The following is a 22,602-nucleotide window of genomic DNA, read 5'->3' on the forward strand; positions in this document are numbered from 1 at the left end:
AATCCTGACACCTTCAACTACACTGGGCATTTAAGGGGCTCTGGAAAGATTCAAAATCATGAAATTTCCATTTTTACTTTTTTGTATTTTAAAAATCTAGACTTTCGTCTTTCAATTGATATGTAATTTATTCAGTTCAGAAGACTAAAAGTATTTTTAAATTATTTTTGAAATATGTTCTGCGTGAGCATGACTCATTGTGGCACTGTAAAACTGCTGTCAAATGTTGTATTCCTGAATATTTTAGTGATGTGAGTGCTTTTCGCAGATGATGCTGTAGTATACAGAGAAGTTGCAGCATTAGAAAATTGTAGCGAAATGCAGGAAGATCTGCAGCGGATAGGCACTTGGTGCAGGGAGTGGCAACTGACCCTTAGCACAGACAAATGTAATGTATTGCGAATACATAGAAAGAAGGATCCTTTATTGTGTGATTATATTTATTGTATGATTATATTTATTGTATGATTATATGATAGCGGATTCCGGAAACAGCGATCGTGTGAGACCCAACTCGCTTTATTTGTTCATGAGACCCAGAAAATATTAGATACAAGCTCCCAGGTAGATGCTATTTTTCTTGACTTCCGGAAGGCGTTCGATACAGTTCCGCACTGTCGCCTGATAAACAAAGTAAGAGCCTACGGAATATCAGACCAGCTGTGTGGTTGGATTGAAGAGTTTTTAGCAAACAGAACACAGCATGTTGTTATCAATGGAGAGATGTCTACAGACGTTAAAGTAACCTCTGGCGTGCCACAGGGGAGTGTTATGGGACCATTGCTTTTCACAATATATATAGATGACCTAGTAGATAGTGTCGGAAGTCCCATGCGGCTTTTCGCAGATGATGCTGTAGTATACAGAGAAGTTGCAGCATTAGAAAATTGTAGTGAAATGCAGGAAGATCTGAAGTGGATAGGCACTTGGTGCAGGGAGTGGCAACTGACCCTTAACATAGACAAATGTAATGTATTGTGAATACATAGAAAGAAGGATCCTTTATTGTATGATTATATGATAGCGGAACAAACACTGGTAGCAGTTACTTCTGTAAAATATCTGGGAGTATGCGTGCGGAACGATTTGAAGTGGAATGATCATATAAAATTAATTGTTGGTAATGCGGGTACCAGGTTGAGATTCATTGGGAGAGTCCTTAGAAAATGTAGTCCATCAACAAAGGAGGTGGCTTACAAAACACTCGTTCGACCTATACTTGAGTATTGCTCATCAGTGTGGGATCCGTACCAGATTGGGTTGACGGAGGAGATAGAGAAGATCCAAAGAAGAGCGGCACGTTTCGTCACAGGGTTATTTGGTAACCGTGATAGCGTTACGGAGATGTTTAATAAACTCAAGTGGTAGACTCTGCAAGAGAGGCGCTCTGCATCGCGGTGTAGCTTGCTCGCCAGGTTTCGAGAGGGTGCGTTTCTGGATGAGGTATCGAATATATTGCTTCCCCCTACTTATACCTCCCGAGGAGATCACGAATGTAAAATTAGAGAGATTAGAGCGCGCACGGAGGCTTTCAGACAGTCGTTCTTCCCGCGAACCATACGCGACTGGAACAGGAAAGGGAGGTAATGACAGTGGCACGTAAAGTGCCCTCCGCCACACACCGTTGGGTGGCTTGCAGAGTATAAATGTAGATGTAGATGAAAATAAGTGTTACACACTAAGTGTTGTGGCTAGCCTCTGCCAGTCTGGTATATATCGCTGTTTGTTTATTCTTTTGTAATCCTGAAAATATTTGTAGTGAATTCTGTTCATTGAAGTATCTGTTTCACTGATGGATACTAATGGGCAAACATAAACTGACTAGAAATCCTCTGACGGCTTTTAAGAAAAGGAGAAATGTTGGCAAGCCAAAGGTAGGTGTTATTACCGTAAACAATAAAGATGATAAAGTGTGTGAACCTGCCCATGGCAACGAAAGTGAGAAAGAAAGTACTCCACAGAGGAAGTTTGGTTCAGTTAGTGAAAAGCATGAATGTTTTACGGGCAAATCAGATGTGAATGGAATATTTGATATGTCAGTTCTCAACGGTATTTTTGAAAACTGTGCAGAATGTATTCAGTGTAGCGAAGTCAGTCTGGAACACTGAATAAAAAACCTAATAGGACTTGCCAGTAAATGGAACTGAAGTCTAGTAATAGTCCATATATGGCCACCATCTGAAACAGTGTTGCAATAACTCCAAATGAAGAAAACTGTAGCAAAAGCTATAAACAAAACATTATATTTGTTTATGCCTCACGTACAATTGGAAAGTGTGCTATTGCAGGTGCAGTTTTCTGTGGCGTGACAATCTTCCAAACTCCCCAACCAAGTTTACAAACTATAAGAGACTTACAGGGTCTAAAGTAGATGATGTCAGTATAGAATCTATGAAGAAAGCTGGGAAAGAGGCAGTAATAGAAAACAGTTGTAATAGAGACTTGACTGCAGCATTCGATGGTACCTAGCGTAAATGGGGATACACATCTCTTCATAATGTAGTATCTGCGTGCAGTATGTATACAGGGAAAGTTTTAGATGTAGCAGTAATATCTAAATATTGTAATTGTCCACAAAAAATAAAGGTACACATGAAAATAACTGCACAGCTAACTGACAGTTGTGGAGGAATAGAAGTGGCTGGTGTTGCTAGTATATTTCAAAGTTTTGTTGCTTGTGATAAAGGGTGATATGTGAATTACCTTAGTGACGGTGATTCTGAAAGTTTTCAACAACTGAAGCCCTATGGTGGTGATATTGTAGTGCAGAAATTTGAGTGTATTTGACACATACAGAAATGAATGGGATCAAGGCTACAGTGACAGTTTCATCCAAAAAAAAAAAAAAAAAGAAAAAGAAAAAAAAAGGTCAGTGATAGTCAATGGTCAGATAGGAAGGGAATGTTAACTGACAGTGTAATTAATAAGTTACGGAACTATTATGGAATGGCTATTAGGCAAAACATATACAGTATTGCTGAAATGAAGAAGGCTATTTGGGCTCTTTTTTCATACTTTTTTTAACTGATGGAAGTCTCTATCATTCTGTCCCAAAGGAGAAGACAGTTGGTATAAGTACAACAAGCTGATGAAGGGTACAATCATAAACAGTCTGCCTGACATTGTAATTGAGGTGATAATTTTTTTTTTTCAGATACTCAGCAGCATATGAACTGTTGTAAACGATTGTTCATGGAAAATCTCAAAACCGAAATGAAAGTGTAAACAGAGTTGTATGGTCGAGAATCACCATGACCCTATTTGCTGGAATACAAACACTTCAGTTTGGTGTGCATGATGCTGTTGTTACTATCAATGACGGCAATGTTATAAGGTGCAAGGTATTTCAGAATATGGGACTGATGATAGGTTTCAACATGGTACAAACAGTGCTTGCTTTAGACAAGGAACATCTTTGGGCTGCTGACAGGGCTGTAAATAGCCTAGAAATACAAGCCAGAGTAAACAGGAGGAGGACAAAGAGGAAGCTGGAGAAAGAGTTTGCAGAAGATGAAGAGAATCCATCCTATGGACCTGTAATGCACTAAAAAGGTAATCCAAACTTTGTCACTTGATTCCCACAAGTTTTATTTTTTGATACAAATTACATGTTTTCTCAGGATCTACCAAAACAATTTTCTTCAGCTTTTCAGGAAATGTTACACAGTCCCTTCTGCATAAGTTAACACAGCCTTTTTCCAGATACCTGTATATTGTTGAATTTATAAACAAAAAAAGGCACAAAAAGTAGTGAATTTTGATTACAATATAAAAAATTAAATGTAACAACTGAATTATAATTTTTAAAAGGCCAAGTGTTAAGTTGTAGCCAATACTCCTATAAATAACCTGTAAAAATTTCAACTTCCTAGGTCAAATACTTTCTTAGAAAAAATTTAATTTATAAGCACAATTTTAACATTGGAAAGATAGGTCTTTCTGGAGCCCCTTGACATTGTCGATGATTTGCCTGTTGACAAAATATTTTTTTTTTTTCAGGAAATTCTCTCTAATTTTTACCACATACACGGCAGATTTCTGTGATGACTCCTGTAACTGTCATACCATGCAGATATACGAACTAACTGAACTGGGCCTTTGCCCAAGACTACACTAGGTACTAGTAATGAAGTATTACTCTTGTCATTATCAATGTCAGCTTTCAAACTGGAGCCGCACCTAGTACTTCAAGTAGTTTCCACAACTAAGCTTGGGGATCCCATTCTATCTATCAACTGAAAGTATCTGACTTCCAGCTCTCTCTATGGTAGCCTGATAAGCTGACAGAGAGACTGATAATGGAATAACAGAATTGTAAATTTTAAATAGCAAAGAGAGATCTGTCTTTAAGCATGTAACAAGTGAACCACAGGAGTAGCTCATACAGCTACGATTCATGAGTAGAGGCACCTGTTTTTCGCAAAGCGCGAAATCACGAAATTTTCACGAAATTTTACATATTTTGTTGAAAACGTGAAACTATTTACTTTTAAGCCAAATCGCGAAATAATTGATGAAACTTTGCAAAATCTCATCATTTGAACTTAACTGCGGAAATTCAATTGGAGTTATGGCAATACAATCTGGATATCGATTGTACACCATTTCGATATATATAACATATCGAGTATTCCAAAGACATTCTACAACGTTCTGGCGGTGTATTCAGTATTGCGTGTGGGAAATCGTTGTGGATCGCTGGTGTATTGAGTGTGGTATTTTGTGTTTTGTTTTCGTGCTACAGATGATTAATATGGTAGTTCAGTTTTCGAACGAGAAAAGGAATTTTCGTCAGAAGGATTTTATGTTTTCGACAAAAGTAGGAAGATACTTATGTGCAAATACTGCAATGTGCGTATTGAGTGGCAGAGGAAGGACACAAGCCTGAAACACATTAATAACAGTTCTTCCCACAAGAAGAACAAGGAGAAGGCACTGACAACTACTAGTATAAAAAGACAAGCTACGCTCATGGAAGTCACTGCAGCAGCAAAACGAGCGAAAAATGATCAAGAAGAATTCATTTTATCAACTACTCGAGCTTTCATTCAGGCTAACATCCCGATGGAAAAAGTTGATCATCCGAAGCTGAGAGAATGGATGAACAAATACATACCAGGCTTGTGTAAAGCTGTAGTGGAGGCTTTGTGGATCCCAGTCAGTAATGTTGATAGTGAGAGATCATTTTCTAGATACTGCAATATAATGTCTGACAGGAGAACAGCTCTGACTCCCAGTAATATGGAAGTCATGGTATCCTTGTCTTTCTCGGACTGACTTGTGTGTTGTGTACATAGACTAGGACAGGATAAATGTTTTCCAAAGTTTCATGATTTGGTATTTGTGTTTTAACAAGATTTATAATTTTTATGCTTTTTCAATTTATGTAAAATAAAATATTTTTCACTGCAAATGTGCCATAAATGTATTTCCTGTACCTTTTACTGCTGAAAAGTGGAAATAAAATTCAACGAAATTATTGGCGAAATGGAAAAAAAGAGTAGCGAAAAATATACCGAAATAATTTTTTAAAAATGACGAAATCGGGCAAAAATTTTCACCACAAACAGGTGCCTCTATTCATGAGTGTCATATGGGAATTGGTGCCAATCAACTGAGAACTTGTCACAGTAGCCTCGTGCGATATGTTGCATAATAACTCTGACTGCATGCTATAATGAGCAGAAACTCTTATTGCAATATGAGGGAAATTTAAAGGTTTTGCGGTAGTAACACTTATATAGAGGTGAAATGTTAGTTGACTATTAGTACCATTATTGGCCATGTACAGATTGAGTACATTGTCTTCATGGCAATTTCCACAATGCATTCAAATATAGACAGAAAAACTTTGTGCTACACTAGAGGTCTATGGATGGACAAATTTAGTTTTAAATTTACAAAAAAACTGTTCTGCAATTACAAAATTTCATGTGTTGTCTAAGTACTCAAACAGAATAAGCAGAGTGTGGTTGGGTAACAAAGGTTTCAATCATGTATCATCACACAAATACGGCAACTCTCCTGCTGAGACTTACATGCAACCATGTGAGAGCGAACTGTGCAGCTTTCCTCAACAGTGCCAATGATGGAAGTGTTGTCCCATGAGCAATGTCATGACGCAAGCCAACCAACCAGTCAGGAACATGCATTTTCCTTGCAGCCTGGTATAGTGTATCAGATGAAGATTTTGTAAGAACAGCAATTTGGTTCAAAAATCTGCAATACAAGAAGTAAAATGACAATTATTTTGAACATTCTGAAACCAGGGTGGCCACAAGTTTCCCCAAGGGGAAATTCCCCGATATTTCCCCGATTTCCAGACAAGTTTTAGGATTTTTCCCTGACAAATTTTGAGATCTCAAGAGTAAGTTACGACGTAAGTTGATAATCTGTCTTTGCAGCTCAGTACAAGAAACAATAGCGCAAACAAGGAAATATCTAAAAAAATTTGCCAAAAACCTGGCATTTTCTGATGTGAGCAAAAATCTAAATACTAAAATCAACACCTTTAGTAATGAACTGTTTTTAGATGGAGGTTCAAATGGCTCTGAGCACTATGGAACTTAACTTCTGAGGTAATCAGTCCCCTAGTACTTAGAACTACTCAAACCTAACTAACCCAAGGACATCACCCACATCCATGCCCAAGGCAGGATTCGAACCTGCGGTCGCGTGGTTCCAGACTGTAGCGCCTAGGACCGCTCGGCCACCCCAGCCAGCTTTAGATGGAGGAAGCAACCCAAGTGGTATATGTGTCTCAGCAAGACCACTGACATTAATTTATTTCAATTAAACAAAACACATTTGTTAACTAAAATACCCATTTCCTTGGAGTCACAAGACGGATTTAAAATACCTTCACTGATTTCAGAAATAACCTCGAAAAAAAGTAGGCCTCTCGAATAATGTGCACAAGGTAGGGATGAATTGTGTAAACCAACACTGTTGGTGACCGCCAATATGCTGGTTTTACTATGTTCGTTATTGCCAGTTATTATCCTCTATTGTTTACAGGTATTGTGTGATTTTTCTTTCGAGAAATATATGAGAACATAGTGTACGAACTGCCAGCAGCTGACATTTTCCTTCTTATCATCATCCATACTTTGTAACATATAAACTATTTTTGAAGTGCCAAGAAGTACTAGAACAAATATAAGTATATAAAATGCCACACGGCACAATGTACTTGCTGTGAGACAGTCGTGATTCCTGAAATCCATCACTCGTGGCCTCTGGTCTGGTGAGGAGCACTGCAGTCCTGTGACCATGGATAAACCATGAAGATCTGCTGCATTATGTCAAACACAAACAGACCTTGCCTGCAGGCAGATCTGTGAGACTACATCCAACAAGCAAGGCCTGCACATTAGTGGGAAGCAAATGGCTTCAGATCGACACGCCCGATCCATTACAGATACCCACAGAAACGGCCTGCAGTTTTGGCCCATTGCGGAATTTCACAAGCCACAGACAGCATGTCAGTGAAATGAGACTGCAGTGATCAATGCATGCAACAAATAACTTGTTCAAATATTCTGAGAATAAGTAATAATGAGGATAGGTAGCAACTCAGTGTAAAGATGATTGCTGAGCCACTTCCCTACTCCCTCATCACTACTTCTTCTTCTGTTCCTACCACTCCCCTCAGCTTGCAATCAGTGCTGCTACTACTTCTTGTCACTAGCTGAGAAGCTGCTGATGAGAAGCACGAGGAGTGGTTTGTTTGGATTTAATTCTCAGAGGCTGTAGACGTGGTGGCCTTAGACAGTAGTCATGTGTGTATGAGTTATGTCTGAGTGATTATGTGAATGCATGTGTTTGCTCTTATTTTCTGACAAAAGCTCTGGCTGAAAATTTAGTTGTGAGAGGATGATTCTTTTCTACATGCCTTCTGTGGCTCAGCAATCATCTTTACACTGAGTTGCTCAGCTGCACCCAGCCAGCAACAATTCATGACACCTCAGTAAACAAACCAGTTCATCTACTGAGACAAAAATTTCCTTTATATTTCCATGATTTCCCTGAAGTGTTTGAAATTCCCTGATATTCCACGATTTCCAGAACCTGTGGCAACCCTGGAAGCATATGTGCAACTTGCCACTAACACACACTTTTTAAACAAATGAAAGAAATTATGCATGGCTGAAGCAGCTCTGTCAACAAACACCAAGAAAGATCAAACAGAAGAAAAACTGAGTAATTGCAAATTTTTGTACAGTAGTAGGAGAGAGTATCATGAACAACATACTAGAAATACCCATTGGTGGGGGTGTGAGCATGGGGGCACTAAAGAGTGTGTGTGTGTGTGTGTGTGTGTGTGTGTGTGGGGGGGGGGGGGGGGGGGTTCAGTGTTGAAGAGGCAGAGATCAAAACTTGCCAGAAGGTCTTCAACAATTCAGTGGTTGCCGTACCACCCCACAGAAAGTTAATGGCATTAAAATCTCCAGGGAGAAGGAAGGGACAAGAAGAGCGGCAAGCATAGGAGGCCAATCTGGGGGATGGGAGAGGGAGGTGGAGAGAGATAGATTGCATACTATTACCACAGAGTCTAAATGGGTCCGAACAGCCATCGTTTATAGTGCAGTATGAAGACGAACACAGGAAAAAAGGATGCCTGTCCGGGCCATCGTACAGGTGCTGGAGAAGAGGGTTTCTTCTCCGGCTGAGGAGGAGCAATTCAATGAGGGGAGGGAATGGAGGAGGAGGAGGATATTAGTGTTTAACGTCCCATCGACAACAATGTCATTAGAGACGGAGCGCAAGCTCGGGTGAGGGAAGGATGGCGTAGGAAATCGGCCGTGCCCTTTCAAAGGAACCATCCCGGCATTTGCCTGAAGCGATTTAGGGAAATCACGGAAAACCTAAATCAGGATGGCCGGAGACGGGATTGAACTGTCGTCCTCCCGAATTTGAGTCCAGTGTGCTAACCACTGCACCACCTCGCTCGGTGGAGGGAATGGGAACCACCAGGGAGGAGGAGGAGAATGGGACAGGATGGAGGTAAGGAGTAAGGAGGAGGATAAAACACACAAGAAGCAAAGGCAGACATTAAAAATACCAGGTGGAGACTGTTGAATTCCTGTTGGGCCTCAGAATAGCAAAGACAGCTGAGAGCTGTGAACCTCCGAATCTTCCATTCCTTTTCAGATAACGGGCAACCCAGCAAGAAAGGAGAACATGTGGTTGGTGGGTTTGAAAGAGGGGGGAAGGGACCAAACTATGAGGTCACCAGTCCCTTGTTCCGAAGGAAAAAATGCCACAAAGGTGAGAATAAGACAATGAGACCTACAACACAAAACAGAATGAAAGGAAAAACCAGAACAATGACTGAAGGGGAACAAACACTTAAATGGACAAAAGGGAACAAGAAAACCACAAAGACGCAAGAAACAGGTAGAAGAGGTTAAAACAAGAAAGCAGGTTACCATGGCTAGCTGGCCATGACAATAAAATGGAAAAGCAAGCCACTCTGGCACATTAAAACCTCCACCCTGAAACACTAGGCTGGAGGACACACAGGGACAAAGGGCATGTGCTAAAACTTAGAGCAAATGATAAAACTCATCCTCATGAATAAAACGTACAACTAAAGCTGCTGCTGAGGCACTGTCACCCAAAACCGAAGATAGGATGCTGGCAAAGTTAAAAAGTCCACCACAGAGCAATTAAAAGTGGGCAGTCCAGCAAGAAATAGACGACTGTCATTTGTGGGCCCCAGCGACACCGAGGTGGGTCCTCGTGACAGAGGAGGTAACCATACGACAGCCACGTATGGCAACGCGGAGCCGACAGAGAACCACCGAGTCCCTGTGAGAGGTGCACATGGAGGTCTTCCACATGTTCGTAGTTCCCTTAAGGGCAAGCAGCTTGTTGTGCGTACTGAGGTTATGCCATTCCGTCTCCCAAAGCTGCAAAACCTTGCGGCGTAATACTGAACGCAGGTCAGTTTCAGAGAAGTCAATCACAATAAGCGGTTTCCACGTAGCCTGTTTGGCCAGCCTGTCAGCAAGTTTGTTGTCTGGGATTCCAATGTGACGTGGGGTCCAGACAAACACCACTGAATGACTGGACCGTTCCAGGGCATAGATGGACTCCTGGAGGGTCACTACAAAAGGATAACGAGGGTAGCACTGATCAATAGCTTGTAGGCAGCTCAAGGAGTCAGTACACAGGAGAAATGACTCACCTGGGCATGAGCAGATGTGCTCCAGAGCACGAGATATGGCCACCAGTTCTGCAGTGAAAACACTGCAGCCATCTAGCAAGGACTGCTGTTCTATATGTCCTGCATGAACATAGGCAAAGCCAACACGACCATCAGCCATCGAGCCATTTATGTTAAACACTTCATGGCCCGGTACATGCTGAGAATCGAGAGGAAGTGACAGCAGAGTCACTGGGTTAACTGAGTCCTTAGGGCCACATGCAAAGTCCTGGCAGAGCCGCAGCCTAGGTGTTCGGATGACAGACTTGAGGGACACAAGATTATCAGTGGCAGAGTGCCGCAGGTGGAGGCCGCCCTGACATGGAGCCAGTAGGCCACCTGATTCCAGGACGCAACCCAACTGCCGACACCATCATACGTTCAAACAGCTTACAAACAACGTTGGTGAGGCTGATGGACCAATAGCTACCCACATCAGGTGGGTTTTTACTGGGTTTAAGCACCAGAATGATGGTGCTCTCCTTATTGTGATGGAAAGACACCATCGCACCAGATCCAATTGAAGATCAGGAGAAGTCACTTGCTGTCAGCAGAGAGATGTTTAATCATCTGACTGGCCCAGGAGATGTATCGGGGCAATGTGCAAGGGCACTGAGGAGCTCTCATTCTGTAAATGGGGTGTTATAGGGTTCAATGTGGCATGTAGTGAACAAGAGGACTTCCCTTTCCATCTGCCGTTTGAGGGTGCAAAAAACTGGGGGGGGGGGGGGGGGGGGGGGGGGGGCAATTCTCCAACACAGAGGCTCAAGCAAAGTGTTCAGCAAAGTGCTCGGCAATCGGGTTTGGTCGGTACATAACTCACCATTTATGATAACATCGGAGACAGCTGTTGGGGCCTGGTACCCAAAAAGTAGTCTGATCTCCGTCCAGACTTGGGAAGGTGACCTATGACACCCAATGCCCATGTGCCCATGTGCCCATGTGCTCTCCATATCTCTCCCAACACTCCTGCTTCCGTCTTTTGATAAGTTGGCGAACACGGGCACGGAGCTGCTTAAAGGCTATGAGGTGCTCCAGGGAAGGGTGCCTCTTATGCCACTGTAGAGCTCACCGACACTCCTCAATTGCCTTAGCAGCTTCCGGTGACAACCAATGGACCGCCTTTCACCAGGGGCACCCTAAAGTGTAAGAGATTGCGTTTTCTGCGACAGTAACAATTGCTGTAGTCACCTGCTCAGCCATCGCATTGATGTTACCGTGTGGGAGAGAGTCAACAGTGATCGCAGAGGTGAAAGTTTCCCTGTCTGCCTTGTTTAAAGCCCACCTGGGCAGGCGTCTGTGGGCTTGACGCTGGAGCAGTGACAGGAAGATGGGGAATGGTCACTACCACACAGGTCGTCATGTGCTCTCCAGTGGATACATGTGAGAAGTCCTGGGCTGCAAAGTGATAAATCAATGGCCGAGCAACTATCACAAGCCACACTGAAATGTGTAGCAGCCCCAGTATTTAAGAGGCAGAGGTCAAACTGAGACAGTAAAGTTTCAACATCCTGCGTCGTCCATATTATGACAGCCACAGCTTCCAGAGAGGTTTGAAGGGGCACAGGTTCACTACAGACTGAGTTTAGGACATAAACGCAAACTCCACTTGACACACTATTATAGTCGCTACAGTTCCTCCAATATCCCTTATAGCCACGGAGGACGACGGGGCCCGCATTGCCGGGAATCAGATTGCCCGAGCAGTCTATATCCATTGTGTCTGTGGGTCTGGCAAGATCTAGGTCCTCAGCAAACGCCAGAATCTCCACCTTATCTCCACACGCAGAGATGGTAGGTGTGGGTTCCACTGCAATTTCCTTGGTCTTAGGGGTTTTCTTTTTGGATTTCTCTCACTGCTCCTTGAGTTTCTCTGGCTGAGAGGACTTCACTGTTACAGTCTCTGGGACTGAGGATAATCATGAAACTCTACAACCAGCTCCTTTTGGGCACTTCAGCCACTGGCAGGCGTCATCTTTCCTACTAGCAGAAACCTGGGAATGGAGTGACCTTCCTGGTGAGAGGAGCTGAAGGAGGACTTTTGCACTGCTATATGGGAGAAGATAAACACACTTTCAGTTTACCTTAGAGAGCAGTCTGTAATCAGCAGAGAAATGCCTTTCTGTAACTTACTTCCTCAACAGACCAATTGTTTTATACATTATCCTGCAATAAGTGCAGACTTTGTTTGATACATTAAGTGTATCTTTGATTGGCTGCTGGCTACTGAAAGGTGACCAAACTTTAATTTGATTACAGAACTGGGATAAAATCTCTGCAAAGCAACCTGTTCCTGCTTTACTCTGCAATGAAACACTGATTAATGCATTGTGACTGGTGCACTATGCTGTCCCTGATATGCTGCTGTCACTTAAGTCACCCTTCGGTGTATCACTGTGGTTATCAGTGTAGTGCAAAGCAACTTTGGACGTAAATCACTCCAAAATTTGACATGAAAGTTTTTAATTCTCTATCTTGTCATACAACAGACATTTGTTGCAACATTAGAGAAATAAATACTGTCCATTAAAGGATAGCTAAGACTATGCCTCAGATTACCGTGAAATGTTTTATGAGCACGCATCTCACCTGGAATCTCAGTAAGCATGATACATGCCATCAGTCATTTTAATCAGAAGACTGATGATGAGTTTGTGATGCTCAATAGCTAGGGTATCAATGTCTTCGCAGAATATGAATTAATCAGACAGAGAAAGTACTTTTTTCATCATAAGTGATCTTCTTGGGACAATGGCCCATAGACACAAATTACACACTTGAAATATTGTATGGCAATGTCAACAAAGATTGTGTTGACACTGCAAACTCAAGCCAGCCATGAATATGTCACGCTACAAGGAGTGTGTATGAGGGCATGTAAACAGTACAACCTAACAAATGAAGCATTCCACTACAAACTAATGAAAGAATATAACAAACAAACACATCGTAATCAGAAAAATGGATAACATATGTCAACTTTGCAACGCAAAAAAATAGAGTAGAGGAACACCAGGATTCTGTTGCATGAATGGAAAAATTTGATTACCACCACTGGAAGCACCTCCACAGGAATTTTTACATTACACGACTGTGGAAACTCCAGAATCAAAACACTTTCTTCAAAATGTAAAAGTGTACAATGCCTCCTTCCAAATGATTTCCTTCAGTGCCACTTTGGTCAACACTAATAGAGATGAAATTGATGATGTTTTTTCCATCCAAGTACAAACCTATCACAACATCGGATCATTACCACCACTATCCAACGAAGACCATAAATTTCTACAAGTACATTTCATCAGAAATGAAGAAGCAGAAATTGGTCAATGATGCACAAATATCAGCATACTGAGACGAGAATTAGTCCAAGATGTACAGAGGATCTTACACAAATACAATCAACTGATTCACATATTCAAAACTGCACTAGACAATGATTTCTGACAATTATAAAGTTATAAGTCAAGTCAACATAAGACCACATGTAGAACACAAACATTGATTTAATGCACCTCAGATAGACAACGTCGTCATTTTAACTGTGAACAATGAAAACACAAGCTGTGACAGAATCTTACAATGAAGAAGAGAAGGATTACAAAGCATTACAGAGGCACCGTTCATACGATGCCCTCCAATGTCAATTAGTATTTCTGTGTAGAGAGGACATATCATTAATGTGAGACAAATCCAACGGAAACAGGGGTAGAAACAAACAAGACCCTTCCAAGGCATTCTATGTTTACCACTTTATGACCAGAGACAATGAAACATACAATCACATTCTCAACACTCACTGTTTATTCCAACAATTCTTGGTAGATATGTACGCAAAAACAGAAGCAGAACAGATGCTTTACATAAGATTGAATCAGAAGAAACTACACACAGAAGAATACATCCACATTTGAGACTCAATCATAAATGACAAACATAGGAACAATGGTAATCTTACTTTCATCATACATAGGAACAATGGTAATCTTACTTTCATCATACATAGGACATCCGAGACATGTGCACTAAAACATTCAAGATGCCATGACCTACATAAGAAATTATGGACAACCTGACCTCTTCGTAACATTCACATGCAACTCGTTGTGGCCAGAAATCAAATAACAACTAAGATACAACAAGCCACCATGCATCGACACGATATAACAGCCTGAGTTTTCCAACAAAAACAAATGAGATTTATGGAAGTCATCACAAAATACAACATCTTTGGATCCATTAGGTGCCGAATGTAACCAACAGTATGTCACAAATAAGGACTGCCTCATTCACACAGTCTCCTATGGCTACACAACAGAATTCAACCCACAATATAACAAGATCAAGAAAAGCTGAATTTCCCAATCCACAAGATGATTTGGAACTGTAAGACATAGTGAAAAACATGTTCACAGACCATGCTGGCCATTAACCCCACTTCACCATGTATAAGTAATGGAAAATGTCGGAAAAATATTCAAAACCATACTTGGATGGCACACAAACACACTGTAGCTGATGGCTGTCCAAAATACAAAAAATGATCACCCAACAACACACAGCAAAACTACAAATATGAGGCAGCGACGAACTGGAAATAGTTAATCAATGGGTAGTACCTTATAACACATGACTTTCCAAAACATTCCAAGCACAAATAAACATAGAATACTGCATTTCAGTGAAATCCATCAAACGTGTGTGCAAGTATGTGAACAAAGGCAGTGACATGGCAGTATTTCAAATAGTCAAAGACAGCACACAACAAAATGGAAATGCCAAGATCCTCATGTATGAAATGGGCAAATACATCAACAATAATAAAGCAGTATGGTGGATTTTCAGTTTTCTCACACACATATAGGAAAACCAACTGTGCAACATCTAGTGGTACATTTTGAGAATTTACAGAGAGAGTACTTCACAAAAGACACCACCAGAAAAATTGAATGTGAACCACCTCAAAATGCAACATTAACAGCTTTTTACCAATGATGCCAAATGGATCCACTTGCAAAAACGTTACTATATGTCGCCGCCCCTACATATTGTATGTAGAACAAAAAGGAAAAACTTTTGATGACAAAAACAAGGAATTTCAGTACAAGATCACCCAGGAATCATGAAAATTGACACACTAAGTTGAGTATATACCGTACATCCAAACAACACCAAATGTTTCTATCTCTGGATGTCACAACATGAAATACATGGTGCAACAAGTTTCGCAAGATCTTAAGACTATTGACGGTTACCTATGCCAGACATACAGAGAAGAATGCTGATGCTTACGACTATTGGAAAACGACAACCACTGGGATTAACACAACATGAAGCCTTACTCACATCCTCAGCTTAACAAATGAGACTTATTCGCCATAACTCTAACAATATGTAACCCTTCAAATCCAAAACAGCTATGTGACTCCTTTAATGAGAGTATGAGTGATGACATACAGTGTGAAATCCGACAAGCTCATCCTGAAGCAACCATCGAATTCAATGACATCTTCAATGAAACATTCACTTGCCTAGAAGATAAATGTTTAACAATGAACAACCAGACCTTAGTACACCTTGGGATGCAAGCACCATGAAAACATGCTATCAGTGTGCTAAACTTTGGAATTACAAAGGATAAAAGCTACAACATTTACAAACTACTTCAATACATTGCTCACAACAGACCATTCCTCAATGACAATCAAAAGGAAATTAACAATGTTATCAAGGACTGATTGACAACAACACAGGCAGAATTATTTACTTGGACTCACCAGGCAGCATCGGGAAAACGTTTGTAATAAATCTGTTGCTGACAGAAATATGTGTAAACAACGTATTGCACTTGCACTGGCATCATCCAGCATTGCTGCCACACTTATGGAAGGATGATGAACTGTCAATTCCATCCTACAATTACCACTGAATATAGCCACAGAAAAATTCCCTGTATGTAAAATCTTAACAGCATCTGGATGGGGTGGATTTCTAAAGCAATCTAAAATTATCTTCTGGGATGAATGCATGATGGCACATAAAAAATCATTCTAAGCCAAGGACAGAACATTACAAGAATTGTGAGGAAATACTTAAATGATGGGAAAAGCTCTACCCACTATCTCAGGATATTTCCGAGAAACACTTCCAGTTACCCCGAAGTCAACACCAGAAGGCAAGATCAATGGATGCTTAGGGAAAAAAAAAATCCACATCTCTGGCCACACATACTGTAACTAACAAAAATGTGAGAGCTGAACTATTGAAAGACAAAACAATATCATAAGTTGCTCAACAACTTTTATGAACAGGTGAAGGCACACATCCCACTGACCACATGACTGGCCTCATTAAGTTCAACAGTGATTTCTGCAACATAGCCACTGCTGAAAATGAACTCGCTGACCAAATTTATCCAAATATTGTTTACAACTATACCAATCTGGACTAAAAATAATCAAATTTAATATTAAAAACAAAATTTCTAGTGTAGAGAGAATATACAAATCGATCGACACAGTGGTAAACGTTGAAGAAAGTGTGAAATCCCCTACAGAATCTCTAAACTCTTTGCAAGTACCAGGACGGCCAATACACTGTTTTTGACCTAAAATTGGATCTCTGATCATACAACTCAGAAATCTCAACTCACTAAAACTGTATAATGAAACAACGATGATGATCAAATAGCTACTGATTAACACCATCAAAGCCGAAGTTATGGCTGGAAAGTACAAAGGACACATACTATTTACCTCAGAATACCGCTGATCTCTACTGAACTGCCATTCCAATTTAATAGATTGCAATTTCCAACAAATTAGCCTACAGTTTTACAATTAACAAAGTGCAAGGTCAAACCTTAAAATATTGCAGCATCAACCCAGACGACTCCTGCTTCTCTCGCAGTCAAGTATACGTAACTTCCTCTCGAGTTGTAAATTCGAAAAATTTGTACGTATATAACCAGGATAACAAAATGAAAAATGTTGTTTGTAAAAAAGTATTGTAAATAGAATACATTTCCAATATTTTTTTTTACCTCTTTTACTTTAAAGTTTATCCTTTTATTCCAGCTACCACACAATCTCATACCGATTCCGTGAGCGAAGCCAGGTACCCCAGCTAGTGTGTAACAGAATCCCACATGGGAGTATTTATGTGTACATGCAAGTTCATGCCCTCTCCTCAGATTTAAGTGAAACTATAATATAGTCATGACATAATACTGAGGAAGGAAAATCAGAGTAGCATCCAGTTGACAGCATGGTTATTACACATGGAGCATAAGCAGGGTTAAGAAAGGATGTGGAAGGAAATCAGCCATGCCCTTTACAAAGGAACCATCCTAGTATTCACCTGGTGTGATTTAGGGAAATCATGGAGGGAAACAGCAGCCACTGTGAGAACAAGTAAATCTTGTGTAGCATTCCTAACATGGATGTTAAGACCAATTGAATAAAATTGTAAGTTTAACAACATATAATAAGGAGAAATGGGCACAGTCAAAATTGGAAGACTAATTCACACAGTCATGACTGGCTTGATCACTGACTACAGAAGAATGAACCAGCCACTCCGTGAAACATTAGAATAACTTGCCCAATAATTTGGGCAAGAGCCTTGACAACACACAAATTCTTAAAACCTTTTCCACACTCGTCGTTTAAAACAGTGGGTAAATCAGTATCACAAAAAACTACTGCCCTCTTGCCACAATATAAAACTGCAATCAAATAAGATTCAGTACACTAACATTGGTATGCTGCAAGAACAGCACACTGATGATTCCTCCCACTGGAGGAGGTACCCCAGTGTCAGAAGCAGTGACCTGTTCTCAATTACCTTACAGCCTACCTTTCCACCCATGTGACAAATGATTTTCAGCATGGCAAATCTGTAGGTTTCATTAACCTTAATTCATAAAGTTTCACCTCCAGCCATACATTCTCTACATCTCACCGAGGTAATAGCACTCAAGGGGACACCACACAGAAGTACATTACTTTCCTTGCCTGCATCCCTTGCTGCAGCGTCAGCTTGCTCATTTCTCGGTTTCCCAGATGGCCCAATATCAACAGAATGATACTTCCTTCCCTTGACACCAAAATATGTAAAGTGTGTCTTGTACTACTTTGTCAGCTGGGTACTTTTCTGTATGGTCTGTACAGCACTTAAGTAATCAGGGCAGATGAGAAAGTTATCCCACTGGTTGACCCTCAACTGCTCCTTTGTCTTAAGGACAGCGCACAGCTCTGGATCAAAGACTGTAAATTCACCTGAAATTATAATTCTGAGGGCACTGTCAGGGGAAACTACTCAGTCGCTTACAATGTTACAGTGTGGCCCTGCTCTGCATCATCAGTCTAAATTACTTAAATTTCAGTATTTCTCCAAAAACATGTAAAAAGCTTTTTTTAAACAAAATCTGGAAAACAAGGTTTCTTGTACTTTGTCAATTTAAAAATAACTTTGGCTTTGCTGTTAACCAGGAAGGACATTGTGTTAAGACACTCAAGTCCACAACCCCGATCTCTGCAAGCCATTTCTTTGCTCTAATGTCAAACGGTCTCGTTGCTCTTCTGCAATTTACATACATTTGTTGTGCTAATTGTCAGACAAGAACATTGAAGGCTATAGATCGAAGGATAGAGCAGAGAGCACATATCTCTTATCATGAAGAACTTCCGCCAGAGGAACAGTAGTAGTTCCCCAGTGTCAGGAAAGAATAGGTATTCAGCTTGTCCTGACTGCTCCAGTCGTCATTATAATGTCCTCACAGTGAACTGAGTCCAAGATATTTACACAGGAGGGTTATGCAGAACCATATACAATATAGCCATGCTCCCACCATAACTGAACATTGTAAAATGATGATGGGTATGACCTGCCGACTATCTTATCTGTCATTTTAAGGTGTTAAAGACTCTTCACAGCTTTTGCTTTAAGATTCTTCAGGTGTGACAGCCAGATGAGTTTCTCATCAAAGATGAGGAACTTTACCAATTATTTAAAACAAGAGGTGTCCTCCAGTCACAGTTTATGTAGATTAAAAACATTACAATAAACTGAACTCTGAAAAATATCTACAAAAAGAGAGCATTGGAGAGGGTTCACTGTGACAACTATGTTATTGACAACTATCACAAAAAGAACAACATTTAACATGGTTCCCTAGGAGACACTGTTCTACTGGGTATGTTGGTGTGTGTGTGTACTGACAACTCGGAGCCTAAAATACCACCCTGAAATGAAGAATCACAATGGAACAGGGGAAAAAAACCCAGAAGCCCAATCCATAAAATTGCCAAGCAGTTTTGTATCTCCACATAATACCAAAGGCCTTTTGAATATCAAAAACATATTCCCATCAAGTGCAGCAGTCACAAAACAGGCTCTCGTGTTGCTCCTTCGTGGAGTATTAGATTTTGGATGGTACTATGAAAGCGATGCCGAAGGCAACTCAGGAATTCTCTAGTTTCTAGAACCCATACCAAACACTAGTCAATAATTTGTTGGAGTGGCTCCCCTATACCTGCCAGCACTAAAATGTGATGATTATTTTTAGGCTGATGCAGTGGTCAGATTTTCAGGAGCAGGTTCATGATCACTTCCCTCCAAATTAGGGTGTTGTTCCTCAGATCAGATTTTGTTAAAAACTCTTAAGATGGTAGTTCTTCAACTCAACATTCAAATGAAGAAACATGTCATAGTGCACTCTGTCTGGCCCCGATGTCCTACTCTGAGCCACAGACACAGCATATTGTAATTCCTCTATACAAAAGGGACAGTTGTACTCCTCAGTATTACTGGAGCTGAAGTCCAACCATCTTCACAGTAAATTTTGGGTATAACTTTATTTGATTAATTTTAGAGGGGTATTGAATAGTGAGGGAAGCAAGCTCTGATCAGCCCATCATAGAGTAAGAATAATCGAACACATAAATTCATACTTTGAGGAAAAATTGGAGTAAAAAGGAAAAAAAATAGTGATGTGCACAGGTGAGATTTTGAAAATCTACCAAGCAAATCAAATATTACAAGGACATAACCTCCCAAATGCAACAATAAAATAAATCTTCACACTTTTATGGGTCTATCTCCTACAAACCAAGTAGGTGTGGAAACACAAATACGAAGAAAAGAACAAGAAAAAAAATCGGTTACCTCATGACTGATGTGGAATACTGAAGACGAAGATCATGTTCCTGATATGGATGCATAAAACCACTGTCAATTTGTGCTACAAGCTGTTTATCTTTAATAAGCACTTGCAGCATGCCCATAGTACACTCCACTGCTAAAGGTAATCTTTGGCACCTATAAATGCAAAATCAGTTTCGGTGAAAAATTATCCTTAATTATTCAACATTAGGAGAAATCATACCTTACTTTCAATAATGCAACAAGTATAAAATACACAAAATTGAGGAACACTACATCTTATAGAACAAATAAGTGCAGAAATTGATATGCTTTTTTTCTATCTAAAAAAAAGTATCTTACGGAAAGTTTACACATACCTTGCTTTCCACACTAACAGTCTCTCGTATGCCATAAACTGCAACTCTGTACTGCTTGAATAAATATTTTTGTAAGTGGCATCCCATTCAGCCCTAAAAAGAACACAGAAGGCATTACGATATTGTGAATACAACCATTTCTGTGACAAATTTTTGTTATATTAATTATCGAAAGGAATTTGTGCAAATTTATTTCTAAATAGAAATGAAGTCATCTTTTTACTGACCCCACTTGCGTGTATCCACAAGAGCAGATTGAGAGATGATAGTCTACAAGATGAAGCATAGCAAGAAATACAAATAAGAGCTAATACTGATAAACACAAAGTGCACACACACACACACCCTGGAGAGATGGGGGAGCAGGGAGAGGGGGGGGGGGGGGGGGGGGGGGGAGAAGAGACTGAATTGGGAAGGAGGACAAAATATAACAATAAAACTTGTGCAAGTTTTGCAATAAAGTGAGATCAGATGTACAATGGAACAGTGGGTGTGTTGAGTAACAATACACATCTACTACGTTCAGCATTATACAACCTTCAGTAACTGAAGGTAAGAAATGTTATTTTGACACACAAGGAAAATTTCCATTCAAATAAAATAATATTACTGCAATAATGCTTAAAGTATTTTCCATTTTTGCACTCTCTCAATGCAATATGTCATACCATGAAGTGATTTTTAACATGATTTTATAAATGAACTAATTTTAAAATATACCAATGGCAGTGTTAAAAATACGCCAGTGGACATTAACATTGATGTACCAGGAAGGAACGCAAATATTGAAATTTTTCTTCTTGTGCACATACAGTACAGCAGGAGGAGTGCATAATTAAATTTCTAAGTAATTTGATGGTACATGAAGTGAGAAATTTTGCCAGCGTTGGCAACAACAATGGCTCTAACTTGCTGGATACCAACTCGAGCTGAGCTTGGATGACAGAGATGGGTATATCATTCCACGCAGCTTCAGTTCTGTGGCAGACATCGTCAAATGTAGTGGTTATTGAGTGGTGATGTGTCATTCTCTTGGCAAACCAAGGCCAGAAGTCTTCTATAAGTGAGAGCTCAGAAAAATTTACTAGCCAGGGTAACAAAAACCCTCCATATCAAGATATGGTCTGGACAGCAACTGTAAGATATGGTGTAGCATTACCTTGTTGAAAGATAACATCAAAAAGACTTTGAGGCTAGAGCACTGCCAGCAACCTTAACATGTCAGAAACGTAATGAATGCTGCCCACATTACCACTCACACTAACATTAGGTTATTGTGTTGTGTACCCAATGGCACTCTACACCATCTTATCAGATGTGAGGACTGTGTGACAACGACAGACCAAATCTGGTAATATCAGTTCTCCTCTGAGCCTCCACACATGGTTACACCCATCATGATGATGTACACATAACTGGGACTCAACTGAAAAGATGATATAGTGCCACTCCTGTGTCCAGCATTGTCATTCAGTACACCATTGTCAGCATGTGCATCTACTGCCATATCTGGATAAGTCAGAACAACGGTCATTGTGCTGACAATTCATGGTGCTCCAAATATCATGCTTCTCATCTACTTGCATGTCTTGTTACAAATAAGCTCATTTCCTAACTCGAGATACACGATGCAGTTGTACAAGCCTGCATAGTCAATGGAGCAACATGTCTTGGGTGCTAGTTATGTTGAGCAATTTAGAACCTTCACAGCATTGAAAATTGTCCTCCTGCACCCATTTATTCCATATTCACATGCCAGTTGTGGGATTTCTGCCAACAGGAGCAGAAATATAATAGAATGAGAAACTGCAGTCAAATTCTGAAATGTGTAAGAAGATGTTTTTTCTTCTTACACAAGTTATAAGAAAA

General features: G+C 40.3%; 1 protein-coding gene across 2 annotated transcripts in view; it reads right to left on the bottom strand.

Annotated features, from left to right (window-relative positions):
- LOC124789859 overlaps positions 1-22,602 on the bottom strand; it is a 115,438-nt gene that overhangs the window by 57,402 nt on the left and 35,434 nt on the right. For both annotated transcript variants that reach the window (XM_047257374.1, XM_047257382.1), the window contains exons 2-4: positions 20,734-20,826; positions 20,378-20,530; positions 6,039-6,219 (exon numbers count right to left, since the gene is read on the bottom strand). In XM_047257374.1, the coding sequence (XP_047113330.1) occupies positions 6,039-6,219; positions 20,378-20,530; positions 20,734-20,826 (427 nt within the window). The remainder of the gene's footprint in view (positions 1-6,038; positions 6,220-20,377; positions 20,531-20,733; positions 20,827-22,602) is intronic.

Source organism: Schistocerca piceifrons, chromosome 1 (genome assembly GCF_021461385.2).
Source record: "Schistocerca piceifrons isolate TAMUIC-IGC-003096 chromosome 1, iqSchPice1.1, whole genome shotgun sequence".
Lineage (NCBI taxonomy): Eukaryota > Metazoa > Arthropoda > Insecta > Orthoptera > Acrididae > Schistocerca > Schistocerca piceifrons.